The following is a 15259-nucleotide window of genomic DNA, read 5'->3' on the forward strand; positions in this document are numbered from 1 at the left end:
AGAGTTTTCTGCTGCATAAGTCAATAAGACCACATTATCCTGGCTTTGTGGTAGTTACATAAGAATTGCTTCATTATGAAAACAAATCCATTTCTTAAAATAATGATCCTTGTGATTTTCTTTAATTAAAAAAAAAATAGCTAGAGATCTTCACAATTAATTTCTGTAACAGATTTTTAAGTGTTTATTTTCTCTGCTATAAACTGAAAATACTCTTAAAACTCTGAAAACAATGAGACATGCAGTTAATTTGGAGGATTGAAGCCTTGTGCTGTTCTGTGAAGATGTACTCATGTTCGTTTCAACAAATAAAGTAATCATGGACCTTTAACAGATAAACATGTGCAAGCACTATCAGATGGCTGTATTAGAACATCCTCCTTCTCCAGATGTTTCAATACTTTCCACAGCTTTGAATCAGTGGGTCTTCTAGAGATACAAGAAAATCTTTGGCAAGCAAAAGCAGCAGGAACTACCAGAGCCAAAACACTCTTTTCTGCCCCACTGAGCAGAAAGCCCTCTCATATTAACTTTTTAATGCATTCAAGCTGTACTCAAGAAAATATACATATTTATCAGTCAGGCTTAAGTCAAAGCAGTTAAAAAAGGAGACTTAGTAACAAGGGAAATTCCAATGCAAGCAGAAACACCTAGAATTTGTCCATTCTGTATTTTCAAAAGTGGATGTCAGCCTGAACTAACACAATTGTTCTGCTAAAATCAAAACATTAACAAGGATAACTGGCCCCCATTAAAAAAAGAGTACCAGTAACAATCAATTCTATCCAAGTTTTACTGATATTTCATGCAGATAAATTGGTTAAATAGTAGCATTTGAATGAATTATCAATTATTTATACTGAAAGGTTAATCAGTATGAAATTTCTGAGACCTAAATATAAATGGCCAATACTGAATGAGAAACAGATAATTAAGTTTTTAACAACTGTTGCTGTTCAGAAACTTAAGCCCCCAGATATATCTAAAGGCAATAGTCAACATACTCCTCAAAGTTTTAATTGTCCAAAAACACCATGAGGTTTGCAGAAGGTACCTTGTTCTAATTTAGCTTCCCAATGAAAATTAAAAACCTGAAAACTATTGCCTCAAATTATGTTCTGAAATCAGATATGATGTGTTTAGTGTCAACGAGATGCTGACAGAGAATCATAGAATAATTTTCATCCATTCTCACCTCCTGCACAAAGCAGGGATACCTTGGCAGTCAGGGCTGCTCAGGGCTGTTTCCAACTGAGCTCTGAAAATCTCCAGGGATGGAGATTCTCCTGCTTCTCTTTGGGCAACCTGGCTGAAACATCCTCACAGTGAAGAATTTTTCATTATGTTCAATTGCATTTCCCATGTTGCAGGTTTTGATGCTTTACTCTCATTCTTCACTGTGCACCTCTGAGTCTCCATCATTGCTGTAATCCTTAGAGGCTTGAAGAGTTTTAGGTCTCTCCTTGGCATCCCTTTCTTCAGGCTGGATAAGCTACAGTTCCCATAGCTTCTCCTTACAGCTCATTCAATCTAGCCACCTCCCAACCCTGCTTGCCCCTCTGCTGAATTTGCTCTAGTTCATAAACATCTGCTTTGTACTGGAGAAAGTGGACTCATAGCCCAGGTGTGGCCCTAGGAGGGCCAGGCAGTAAGGAGTGATCAGTATCCTCAATCCCCTGGCTGCTCACTTTCAGATTTAGCCCAGAGTGTCTTTAGCCTCCATTGCCATAAGGACACAGGGCAGACAAGCTCAACTTGCAGCCCAAGCAGCAGGCCCAGGATTGTTCTGCTGAGCTGCTGCCAGCTCTCTGGCCAGTGACCAGCCTCTACACAAGCACGAGCTTCTTCCAGAGAACTTCTTTGCATTATGTCTTTGTTTGGCTCTATGAAATTGGCTAAGCATAACAAAAAAACCCCAAAAAACAGTATACCAGCTGAATACTCACAGGTGTGACAATGCTGAAAGATCATTAAAGGCTCCTTCAGGAACAACAGAAATATCATTGCCATGTAAAGACCTTAAAGAGAAAAGAAACACAGTAATATCAATGCATAGAAAATCATCAGGCTAACTAGGCAAATTTCATCTTCTTTCAACAGTTTTCAGCTTTTCACATATTTGTTTCTTCTAGCTCCTCAGTGCTTCTAGCTGTTCATGGTTTCTTTTTTTATTTTGTAAACTCTTACTGGCAGCCTACTTGTCATTTGATTTTTTTTTTCAGTCTGGGTTTTCATAAGAGATAAAAACACTGTAATTATTTTAAAATTGAAAAATAAAAGTTGATAAAAGTCGGCACAGTTATGCAAAGTAACAATTTGATTTAGAGGTGTCAGATAGCAAAAGATTTTCTGATTTTTTCAGCATCTCCCTGAAATTTGCAATAATTATGTTCATATGATCTTTTTAATCCTTTTGTCCAAATCTGACAGTAGAGATATAAAATGAAAGACTTCATTAAACATCACTACTGGGAATAGTGATATTTCTTTTGTAGAAAACCTGTTGGTTTCACCAACCACATGATGTTCAACAAGGGCAGGTGCTGGATTCTGCACCTGGAATGGAGTGATCCTGGATGTAGGTTCAACCTGAGGAATGAGATGCTGGAAAGCAGTGCCAGGAAAGGCACCTGGGCATCCTGGTCAGTGGAAAGCTGAACATGAGCCAGCAGTGCCCTGGCAGCCAGGAGGGCCAGCCCTGTCTGGGGGCATCAGGCACAGCATGGCCAGCTGGGCAAGGGAGGGGATTGTCCTGCTCTGCTCTGAGCTGGGGCAGCCTTACCTTGAATATTGCAATTTTGGGTGCCACAATATAAGAAAGATGGGAAGCTAATACAGAATGTCCAAAGACGATGAATGGTGGTGTGAAGGGCCTTCAAAGAGCTGTATGAACAGGGGCTGAGGTCACTTGGTCTGTTCACCTGGAGGAGACTGAGGGGAGACCTCATTGCAGCCCAGAACTTCCTCATGAAGTGAAGAGAAGGGGCAGGCACTGATCTCTTCTCTCTGGGGACCAGTGACAGCACCCAAGGGACTGAAGCTGAGTTAGGGGAGGTTTAGGTTGGATATTAGGAAAAGATTCTTCACCCAACCACCAGAAGGTGGCTGGGCACTGGAACAGGCTCCCCTGGGGTGGCAGCACCAAGTCTGATGGAGCTCAAGAAGTATTTGGGCAATGCTCTCAGGCACATGGTGTGACTCTTGGCAATGATGCTGTGCAGGGCCAGAAGCTGGACCCAATGGTCCTTGTGGGTTCCTTTCAACACAGCTCATCCTGTGTTTCTGTGAAAAGTACCTCTCCTTTTCTATAAATTAATTTGTTTACATGAATATCTAACAAACACAGAATTACAGTTCTTGAAATTATCCATATTGTTATTGAATAACTGAAGGTATGAAAGCACACTTAAATAATGCCATGCTTTAGGTATTTAGTCCAACCAAGACTTAAATGGTTATAAATGACCCATATGGAGGCAAAAATTACATGTTCTGCTGTGGACTTTTGGAAAGGAATTTTTGTAGGCTTTCTTCTTAATGACAAACTGAAACTGTAAATGAGGCTGACTGTTCTTTATTTTCCTGTGTACATTTTTGTGCCCTGTCAACCATGTTTTTCCTAGTGGTAAAATGTAAAGTTTTCTTGCATCTAAAAAGTAAAGTTATTGATTTTCAATACTTAATCATGACACCATGGCTTTGGAAATATTCCTACATTAAATAAAACAAGACAAAGAAATTTACTGTTGGAATAAAAATATTCAAAATGCAATATACATTGAAGGAATTTACTCATATGGCATTTTTGCTAGACTTTAATGCTTATAACAAGGATGAACATAACACACAAAAAAGAAATACAGCTGCCATTAAAAATTAGAAAACTAAAAGGTGCATATCTTAAATTTTTAAGGCGACATAATTATCACTTCTGAAATATTTGATAGGTTTTATAATCTACTAACTTCCTATGGTTCTGCTATCTTCTGTACACAAATAAAAATGATGGAAAATAGCAATGATTAAAAAAATAATACTTACAACAACCTAAGTGATTTCAACCCATCAAAAGTCCGTGCAGGAATACATCTTAGGCGGTTGTAACTAAGAATTCTGAAAATATAAAAAATGCTGTCAGCAAGTGAATCAGTTATTCAGTAAACTATGCAGAGCATGACCAAAATCAGCTTTTGCATACACAGGTAGTTAGGAAACAAGTTATTTTACAGCCTCCAAACCAAGCAAGTTTTAATATCAACTAAACACCCATTCTTTCCAAGACAAAAAACCCACTGCAATGCTTCCAAAGAGTCACTGTTACATGTTTAAACTTACAAGGTGAGCAGCTGAGTCATGTTGCTGAAGCTCTGATTAGAAAGAGTGCTGATTCTGTTGTTACTTAAATCTCTAAAAAATAAATTCAGAAATTCAGACCTTAAAATGATTGCCCCAGTCCCAAAACACTGTAAGTTAAACAGACACATTTTCATTAGTAGAAGTAGTATTATCATTGATATAAATATTTAAAGCAGCACGTTTTTATTTTCACATGCCATATACAAGCCCAGCAAGTGTTTAGCTTGATGAATCAAAAGCATTTCCATTTCAACACAGATGAAAAAGCAGCGCAATGCATTCTAATACAATAGCAATGTTCATCATGCTACCAAGTTAATAATGCAATCCTTCATGAACTCAAGCACAGAAATGAAAGTAATGTTTTAAAGTGGAAGTCATTCTAGTCATGTCCCTAATGACACCTAAGTAAATATCATTTAATACTCTACTTAACACTTATGTGATGAAGACATCAAAGCCCAGAGCTATTATTATAAAGAACTTAGATTTACAGTAAAAGCCCTCATGTCTTTGTTCAAAATTCTAATGAATAAAATCTTAAACACAATTATGATGGAAGATGTAGTTGTATGCTGGTAGCTTCAAAGATGCTGCATTAAATGTGAATACTGTCTTTTATTCTCATATTGTGCTTTATTTCTCATTTTATGTTGGCTATTTCAGTATTGTTTCATGTATTTTGTGGTGAAATACTGCCCTTGTTTTTTGAGGGAACCTTGATATATTAAGAGCACTGTTGAATAGCTATGCAATATACTTATTTCCCCACTTGAAATTTTCATGAAAGCATTAAAGATTACCTACTCATAATAAACATAATAGGCAACTATAACAGAGAAATACATCCAAAAGAGAAAGAAAAAGATAAAAATAAACAACTTTCTTTGTTAATCTGGAACTCAGGAGACTTGCATGTAATTCTTTTTTTAACCACAGGATTATGTACAGTGGTTTCTTTTTCCAAACACAGCTGAGGAACATTCTCAACTACATAACAGTAGTAGGACTAAATGTACAGAAAACTTTAAAATAATGAGCCCTGCAGATCTCATAAAGGGAGACTATTGATACTCATTTGCATTCTATTTACCATTCATCAATTCACAACTTCCCTAAATTATTCACAAAGATTTCCTAAAAGTTCTACACAGGATAGACTTGAAAATATTGCAAGGTTTGTTTTTTTTTTTCCCTGATATTGTTTGAAAAATCCAAAAAGTTTTGAAAGTATGGGTTTTAAAAAATTTGTGACTGTGACTTCTTTTGTCTAACATGAGGTAAATTAAGGAAATCAAGTTCTTGTTTTTGAATTGTGCTAAACCAAGTGAAAAATGAAATTTAAGGGATTCTGTTACTCCCCTCCACTTTTCATTCTGATTACAATGAAACCACAAACTTCTTTCAGAATGTAACACAGTTCAGCCTCAGCTGGTACAAATTTTTACAGTCCTAACAAAGGCCATGGAATTCAGCTGGGATTACAGTCATTTACATCTACAGTCTTCTTGTTTTTCCTCACTGTACACTTAAAAGGTACAGAAATCATATTCAAGCCATCCATGAGGTAGAGGTAATAAATTTTAAAGCAACTAGTGTTTTGCCTAAAATCACATAGTGATAGGCAATAGGCAGCAAGGCATTTTAGACATGCTCTCTCCTTGGGTCATGAAAACCATATACTGTGGGAGAAACAATTACCCTGACTTTAAAAGACCTTATGTCTCTTTTGAGGTCAACTATAATTTTTGCTTTGTTATTTTGTGATGTAATCACTGGAATAAAATACCCGTGCTCACAAAAGGTGATTGAGTATATCATATGTAGGACATGATGAGTAGAACAAAATATACTCACTTTTAAAAAATGGTTGGGTATTTTCTGAAAGATATGATACATTTTACAGGCTTTTTCTTAAAAAAAAATTCAGATATAATTGAGTAAGGTATTTTATTTTGCTTTTACTTCCAGTAGAGAACATTGCTTTAAACTACTTACATGAGTGTCAAATGCTTGTAGTTGGAAAGCTCTTTTGGAACAAGGGTAAACTGATTTCCATCCAAATAACTAAATCAGAAAAATAAAACAAAGAGCATTATGTATTTCATTAAAATAGGAGCATCTTCATCCACTATTCTCAGAATCCAACAGTAAAGTTAATAGCAAATGAATGCATACTCTTCCATTTTATAAGAAAACTTGCTTACAAATTTTGGTTTTTAGAGATAAAACTGAAGATTTGTAGCTTAAGATCCAAATGTTACTGTATGAAGTAACACAATAAAAATATCTCTTGCATTATAGTTTCTATTATTTCAAAATGACTCTGCAAAATGAGGTCTTTATCATCTCCATTTCCCACATACCTACAGAGGAAGGGTACCTCTGACTTCTGCAAATTACATTAAGTGTGGACCTTTAGCTATCATGAAAAAAACCAGACTCTGGCATTGCACAGGTAGTCCTTTACACTACAAAAAACAAGGTCTGGTTTTAACTGTAACAGCACACTCATTTGTCATGCCTGTGGTTCAGGTCACCTTTCTTAATTTATCCCTGTAAATTTTATGATACATCAGTATACCATGCTACAGTCCTATTCCTGTGAAGTATCTTAGTGACTGAAGACAGTAATCAATTACCCTTCACTAGAAAAGTTAGATTTTTTTCCCCCTCTCAGTAGGTTCACAGCTCCTGTTTTATATTGCTCACTCTTCTCCCATGCTCATAATTCTCAGGAAGAGACCCTCTCATCCTTAGAGTTAATGGGCTCTGAGCTATCAAACTGCGCTGGCACCGGCGTTACAGGCAGAGGAAGGTAACAAGCCTTGCCTGAAAAGCTTCCAGTGTGCAGCCAGACATAACAAAGTACAAGTGGAGGGGTTCTCCATGTAACCAGGGCAAGTAGTTTAGAGATTGTAAGAAGTGCTGAATTTACCTGATGGTTTGAAATGAAGCACATAGTGGTAAGAAGATTAAAGGTCTTTGCTTCTCAGCTGGGGAAAATGACTTTGCTGATGGTGGTATTACTTATGTTTCCTGGAACCCAAGTGGAAACTACACCCTCATTATCCCTATACTAAGAAGACATTTTTGCCATCCAAATACTTGTAACATGCCTGAGCTAAGAGCAGTCTTTAACAGAGACATTTTTAGTTTTATTTTGAGCTTAATATCTTTACGTATGCCGTAGCATCTTTGGAAACTTCAGTCTTGACTAAATGGATAAGCTGAAACACAGTTAAACGGCACAAAAACCTATCTTCATTTAATCAAAAGGCAGTCTTTCTTTCTTCCTCTTATTTCCTTTGGACTATGACTTTCTAGGGCTGCTTGCCAAATCCAAAATGTGTCTTGACAAACTTTATACTTACACTACAGTAATGGTGGTGAATAGAGCATGGGTTTATGTAATTATTTTTAAAAACCCCAACTTTTAAAATTTCTGAAGAAGTAAGTATTCTGAGGACATTCTTTTATCAACAGATATATTAGGTTATATTACTAAGCTTCATTAGAAACAAAATACTACAAGTATCCACTTGCCTGACAAAAATTCCTTCTTGTTCAAATGAAGCAACAATTGAGATATTTTATAAAACACATGAGGAGTATGTCTTAGAAGAGCCATGCATGATAATAAGCAAGAAGAATCAATCAGTGTGCAACGGTTAACAGGAACCACCTCCATTATTCTTTTGAAAAATATGCTGAATTGCATGCTTAGACACTAAAGCATATAAAATTGGAAACAAATGAATTTTCAGTCACAGGGGTCCATTTGCATTCCAAAAGTATCTCTCTTTAGCTGCTTTGCTTTACGTTGCATTGATGACCTTATATTGCCAAACTGTATTTATACCAGATTGTGTTCAAGAAAGTCATCTTCACTTTGATGGGAAAAAAAAAAATAAACAACCAAACTGAAAACATAATGTAATACAGGTTTATATAACTGTGTGCTAATTTAAGGTCTTAATAATTTCAATTTATCAATGGCTAAATACTTTTAGATGCTACTAAGCACCAGACTAATGTGGGCATCTCAGAATCTTCTATATAATACCAAACCGTAAAACAGTAAAATTTTTTAGTTACTTATGAAACATAGTTATGATGTTTTCTGGAAAAGCACTACATTAACCAGCCATTATGAAACATTATTAAATACCTGCCATATGTAACACAAACCGACATTTTTCTTCCTGTAAACCATTTCTATTTCTTTCAATATTGTGACCTATTTGATCAAGAATCAAAACAAACTAATATCTCAATTTTTAGGTTCATATTTTCCCTTTCATAGCATAAAAGTTTGCTCTTATGGTCTTATGAGCAGCTTAATCAGTTAATATCTTCAAACAATACCTAAGATAGCAAGCTCTTTTTTATGTCTATGTTACTGTCCACCTGCATATGCAAAGAGTATCTTTCATAAAATGCAATCTTAAGAATTTTTCTCATAGAAAAAAATGTTTCAATAGGTTGATAAAATAGTCCAGATTTTATAAAACTGCCTATGTGAAAAAGAAGACATTCTATTAAAACCAGTATTTTTTGCAGTATCACAAAACTATCATAATATCTGCATCGTAGAATATCCTGAGTTGGAAGGATGACAGAATCATTACAAGGGACCTCTGGAGATCATCCAGTCCCAGCCCCTGACAAGGCAGGGTTACCTACAGCAGGTCACATAGGAACACATCCAGGTGGATTTTGAATGTCTGCGTAGAAGACTCCACAACCTTCCTGGGCACCCTTTTCCAGTGCTCTGACATCCTCAATGTAAAGTTCTTCCTCATGTTGAGGTGCAGCTTTGTGTGGCTTAGTTTATGGCCGCTAGTCTTTGTCTTGTTTCTGGGCACCATCCTGTTGACACCAGCCTTTGAGATATTTCTGTGTATTGATGGGATCCCATCTCAGTGTTCTCCAGGCTAATCAGACCCACCTCCCACAGTCCCTCCTCACCTGAGGAGAGATTCTCAGCCCCTGATCACCTTTTTTGCCTCCACTGGACCCTCTCCAGTAACTCCTTGTCTTTCTTGAACTGTAGAGACCAGAATTGAGCAAAATACGCTGGAAGTGGCCTCACAAGTGTTGAACAGCGAAGGAGGATCACTTCCTTTGATCTGCTGGTTACACTTATCCCTAATGCACCTCAGGACAGAGTCCAACTCATGGCCCTGCTCAGGACAGCCCCTAGAGTAACACCATGTGCCTGAGAGCATTGTCCAAATATTTATTGGATTCTGGTAGTCTTGGTGCTGTGACCACTTCCCTGGGGAGCCTGCTCCAGTGTCTGACCACCCTCTGAAGAAGAACCTTTCTTTGCCATAATTTTACTGAAGTGAAAGTGACTGGTGTTTAGTAACCAGGGTGAAACCCCTTGCCCTCCTCAAAAACTGGAACATTTGCTAGCTTCCAGTTGACTAGGACCTCTCTAGATTACAGAACAGACAGAAATCATTGAGAGAGGTCTTGGAATGGCATCACCCATCTCTTTGAGTATTTTTGGATGAATTTCATCAGGCCCCATAGACTTAGAGTAAGCCAAAAGAAGCAGCAAATCCTGTGGAAGTTTGGGATTGGCTGGGTGTTAATCATTCTCACAGTCACAGCCCTCCAGCTCAGGGCATTGAGACCCTCAGAGCTGATAACTGGTACTGAAGATCTAAGTGAAGAAAACATTAAACATCTCTGCTTTGTCTATGTCCCTGCTTGTGAGGTGACTATATTCATTGAAAAATGGACCAGTGTTATTTCTTGGTTGCCTTTTGCTATTAGAGATATTTTTAAAAGCTCTTTCTATTGTCCCCAGCAGTACTGGCCAGCTTCAGCTCTGATTGGGCCAATTTTCTTCCAACAGTGATGAACAGCACCTCTGTATTCCTCCCATGTAACCCACTGGATGTACATTTTTTATTTTTGCCTTAGCTCCAGAAGATCCTTGCTTAGCTGAGCTGGCCTTCTGCCTCACCTGCTTGGCTTCTGACATTTTCTAATTGCTTGCTCTTTAGCTCCTAACAGGTGGTACTTAAAAAGTGACCAGCACTGATGCACCTCAGTACCTTCCAAAGCATTTCCCATGGACATCTTACTAGCTCCCTGAGCAGCCTGAATTCTGCTCTCCTCATATTCAGAGTTAAAGTTTTACTGGCACTTTTCCTCTTGCTGACAGAGATTTTATGACCACTGTGGCCAAGACAGGCACCAGATGCCACTTTTACTCACAAGACTCTCTTATTAGACAGGCAACAAATCCAGGAGAGCAGCTTTCCTAGTTCACTCCCTTAGTACCATAAAGCCATTGTCCAGGTATTTTAAATCCTCAACACAGATGAAGGTCATTGATTTAGAGAATTAAGGTGCTTGATTTAGAGGTAAAAAATATTGATTTAGAGGTATAAAAAACATGTTCGTTATGAAAACACATTCATATTATTGTTTTGTTTTTGCTTTTTCATGTAATTTAACTTCATAACTTCATTCCTTTCTAACCAATGATCAGTAATTAATCAGATTCACTGTTGCCCTTAATTTAACCCATTGTAACATGATATCCACACAGTAATACAATGGTTCAGTGCTGGGGATATAAAATCTGAGAGTGATTACGATTTTATACACATATATTTTTAAAGCTTTTCAGTAACAGATAGTTCTTAAGAGTGGTTTGGGACTTACAAAGCATTGCTAATTCAACCTTAACCTCTGTTTTCTCAAGATAATGTGAAAGACTTTCTAAGCAGTGGATTAACAAATTTCAACTCATCTACTAAATTCAATTCTTCATTTTCTTTTCCCCTCATTCTTAGCACTGACAATAAAAATCTGACATTAATTTTCATAAAAGTGAAAAAAAGCAGGCCACTTACAGTTCAGTCACATCTTTTGGGATGCCTTTAGGCAAAGCTTTTAGACCTTTGTTGCTGCAGCGAACTACTGTGTCCAGACAAGTACATTCTGCAGGGCAGCGGGCCAGGGGAGAACAGCTATTGTCATCATTTCCTGGTTAATAAAAACAAACAGATGCTAGCATTGCTAATAAATGTCTCTTCAGTATTAGCAATAATAGCCCATCAGGATTTTCTTCAAGCCAACATGATATTTCAGCATTACATTATCTCAAGGTAAGCAAAAAAAATTACATCATCGATGTAAATCATCATTCCAAGAATTTATATTTCAGGTGATGCTTCACTTAGTACAATGCTGTTTTACTAGGTAAGAATGCTATTATATGAAAAAATCATTAAAGAAAGAATAAATCCTTTAATGAAAGATAATAAAATGTATTAAAAACAGTCTCTTTAAGAAAAAAGATACAGCCTTGAAAATTGACAAACCAGTAATGCAGTAAATGGAAGTATGTGTGAGAGGTGCAAGATAGCAGCATTTCTTTTAATTAAGAGTTAATGAAGCCACAAGCTATAACATGTCATGTTATTTGATCAAGTAATCTGAAAGTGTGCTTGTTTCAAACACTGGTGTTTGAAAATATTCTCATCTGTACAATGACAATTGATCAATTTTTTTATACTATTTCTAAATTATTAATTACAGTACTGAAGATAGGCAAGAAAAACTTTTGAAGCCATATATACAACAGCCCATGCTTGCCGATCATCCAAAATTAGGCGGAAAATTTTTAAACTAACATAGAAACTGAGCAAGAAGGCCTTTAAAGTGCAATACTTTGGGATCTATGGGATTCATGCAGCTATCTATATGAAAGTTGAAATTATAAAAGTTTCAAAAATTAATTTCCTTACCATCATCACATGTAAAATCCTGAATTGCCACATCCTGGATTGGAATCTCTTTGAGGAAGTAGGGTTTTTGGCAGCGAGGGTTCCCCGTCACAATGCGTTTCTTCCTTAGCCAGTCTCCAAGCCATGCAAGATGGCAGTTGCAGTTGAAGGGATTGGCCAAGAGGTTTCTGAAAATCACAGGAAAGTTTATCTGAGATGACACCATCCTTTCTTCCTAAGGATTCTACTTCTATTTTCAAAAAAACTTACCTTAAACACTGTTCTTCAAAGAATACTGTGTGTAAACCATAGGTGGAAGGTATAATATAGGCTCTGTGTGGTAAATCTTGATACAACTTGTTTAGAAATAATTTAAAACTGTCCAAGACCTGACTTAATGTCAAGCCACTCTATACCAATAATGCAGTAATTCCATATAGAGATGGAGGCTGATTACTTTACATTATTAGCTGTAACCTGACAACAGGCATTCCATTAATTTATCATCTCAAGATTTCCATCTTTTATTTGCTCCAGAGAATAAATTTCTGTTCTGAAGTGACAGCTAAGCTGATTACATGCCAGTTACAAAAATGAATTTACTTCTAAAAGCCTCACTACTTTTGGCATCTCCTTATTTCAGCACAAACATATCGACAATTCCATTATTTATAAACATGTCATCCTTAATACGCAAAATTAGCAACTGGGTGCAAAGTGTCACTTGTCTTGTAAAAGGAGGATTAAGTATTTTCCTGAATGATGCTACCTACAACCAGCACTTCTTCATGAAACTGGTGGCACCTTTGCTTACTCTTTTAAATTCCCTTAAATTACATGGCATTTAAATTAAAATTAAAATTTTTAATTAAAATTAAATTTAAAAAAAGGATGCTTCTTTTTATTGAAAATGAGACTGGAGCTTCCTTATAAAACACATATGAATTAAGATTCTCAACAGGCCAAGGCAATTTAAGCTAGGAATTGGGTGGCATGGGGCAGGAAGACAGAGAAGATGGTAATCTAGCCAGCTGTGATTGTGTTCTGCCGACCCAAAATGTGGATTTCTACCCTGGTTTAGATAAGTGGGCTTCCACGAGGGGTGTGAGCAGGATATTTTTCCTGCATTCTTAGACACTTCTGGAAACCAGTCTAGTGCTGGATCAAAGAGCATCATGAAAACATACTCTTCATGTGCCCAAGATGGTCCAGAAAACAGAATTTCTCAAAACAGAATTTCCCAAGGCAGTTTTGAGATGCTTTTATCACTGAACTTTACTAAGTGCTGTGAAATCACACATCAAAGTTCTAAGGGAAATGCCCCCAAAGGTCAGAGATGTGGATGTGGTTACGGTGAAAGACGAGCGTGACTTACAGCGTAGAGAGCGAATGCAGCGTGTCGAAGGAGCCGGGTGCCACGGTGGTGATCTGGTTGTCATACAGCGAGAGCAGGCGGACAGAGCTCAGCCCTGTGAAGCTGTCATTTCCCACACAGCTCACCCTGTTGCTCCTCAGCATCCTGAGAAAGAAGGATCAGCATTTTTCAGCTTAGCCTGAGCAGGGACCAGGGCAGAATGGGTAAGGTTGGAAAGGACCACTTGGAGATCATCTGGTGCAACCCTGCTCAAGCAGGGTTCCCTAGAGCTTTTCCCTAGAGAGTTACTCAGGATTGTGTCCAGATGGCTTCTGAGTACCTCCAGATGAGACCACACAACAACCTCTTTGCGTAACCTGCTCCACTTTTCCCCTAAGTGTTCAGGTTTTTTCTTTTTCTTTCAATACCAGCAGCAGTAATGATGAATTTTTAATTTAAAATAAACAAAACTAATTGAAATTCCCCAAATCAAAAAAACACAGCAACCCTCTCTTCATGTTTTGAAGGATGACAACTCCAGAACTGCTATTTATATAGAGTAGAGGCTTGTACCAGTTTATCTCCTCTTGAGGTCCCTTTCACTTCATTTTTCTTAGGACAAATTCTAGAAACCACTTCTACTGCATTCAAAAGCAGTTCATTCAAATGAAATCAGCATTCCTCCTCAGCATGACTCTAAGACAGCATAAATTTCAGAATCCTAAGCTATTCTAAAATCTCTCAAATTTCTATAAAAGTTAAGAGCTTTGAAGTCTGTTGTTCTCCTCTCTGTCCACCAAAAGATGGTAATTTCACCCCTTGCTCTTGTCTAGGACAAGCTGCTTTAAACAAATTTAGCAGCTTTAACTGCAAGGTTAGAAATTGTAGATGTGATTTATTTAAAATACCTAATGTCTCTGGACAGCTGAAATCCCAAATACTATTTAATCTTGGCTCTGGTCTGCAGATCAGAAGGACAGGCTCTCTGAAGCAGGCCAAGATGCTGTAAATTGTATAAACATCTTTTTTGAGTGGAAAAAACTAAACTACTTCATGGAAAGAATGAAATGAGTTCAAGCTATAGTGCTTTTAATCTTGCCTTCACTGTTAAAATGACAAAAAAATTACTTAGGAGAGAATAATTTCCCACATTTCAATACACACCAGAACAATTTCTTCCTCCAGCAAAATTCCCAGTAATGGCTGAGCTGAAATGAATCAGATTCCCTTACGTAAAATGTGTAATTCCCATGCAAAATTCTGTTACTTTGATGATCATTCCCATTTCCACTTCTGAAGTTGGTTGTTTACCCATTCTTAACTGCTTCATTGCTTTAGAGGACCCAGTATACCCATAGTTAATAACTAATAAATTAGTATAATGTGTAGCTTCTAATAAAATAGGAATAAAAACCAAAATATGCTTGAATAATCCATAGCTAATTCTCCAAAATATTTTTTTTGGACAGATACAATATTATTCTCAAAAATACCTGTGAGAAAAGAGGAATAAAAACACACAAATAAATATACTTACAGTGTTTTGAGACTTTCTAGTCCTTTGAACATTTTATGTTGAACACTTTCCAAGCGATTACTTGTGAGCAATAGTTCATTCACACCAGAGGCTCCATCAAATGCTCCTTCTTCTATATCTGTAATCTTGTTATTGCTCAGGTTTCTATTAACACAAACAGACAAGAACTGAGGGGATTTTCTTTTATAAGTGTCCTAAATTAACTGTTAAATGCTGCAGTCTGAATAAATTCCAAGAAAGACTTAGAATCTTAGTTTT

General features: G+C 37.0%; 1 protein-coding gene across 13 annotated transcripts in view; it reads right to left on the bottom strand.

The window, feature by feature from the left end:
• Positions 1-15259, bottom strand: part of SLIT2 (slit guidance ligand 2) — a 256464-nt gene that overhangs the window by 39408 nt on the left and 201797 nt on the right. For all 13 annotated transcript variants that reach the window (XM_064418540.1, XM_064418528.1, XM_064418530.1 and 10 more), the window contains 8 exons: positions 15002-15145; positions 13486-13629; positions 12132-12298; positions 11235-11367; positions 6355-6423; positions 4336-4407; positions 4042-4113; positions 1947-2018 (listed from right to left, as the gene is read on the bottom strand). In XM_064418540.1, the coding sequence (XP_064274610.1) occupies positions 1947-2018; positions 4042-4113; positions 4336-4407; positions 6355-6423; positions 11235-11367; positions 12132-12298; positions 13486-13629; positions 15002-15145 (873 nt within the window). The remainder of the gene's footprint in view (positions 1-1946; positions 2019-4041; positions 4114-4335; positions 4408-6354; positions 6424-11234; positions 11368-12131; positions 12299-13485; positions 13630-15001; positions 15146-15259) is intronic.

This window comes from Passer domesticus, chromosome 4 (assembly GCF_036417665.1).
Source record: "Passer domesticus isolate bPasDom1 chromosome 4, bPasDom1.hap1, whole genome shotgun sequence".
Taxonomy (NCBI): domain Eukaryota; kingdom Metazoa; phylum Chordata; class Aves; order Passeriformes; family Passeridae; genus Passer; species Passer domesticus.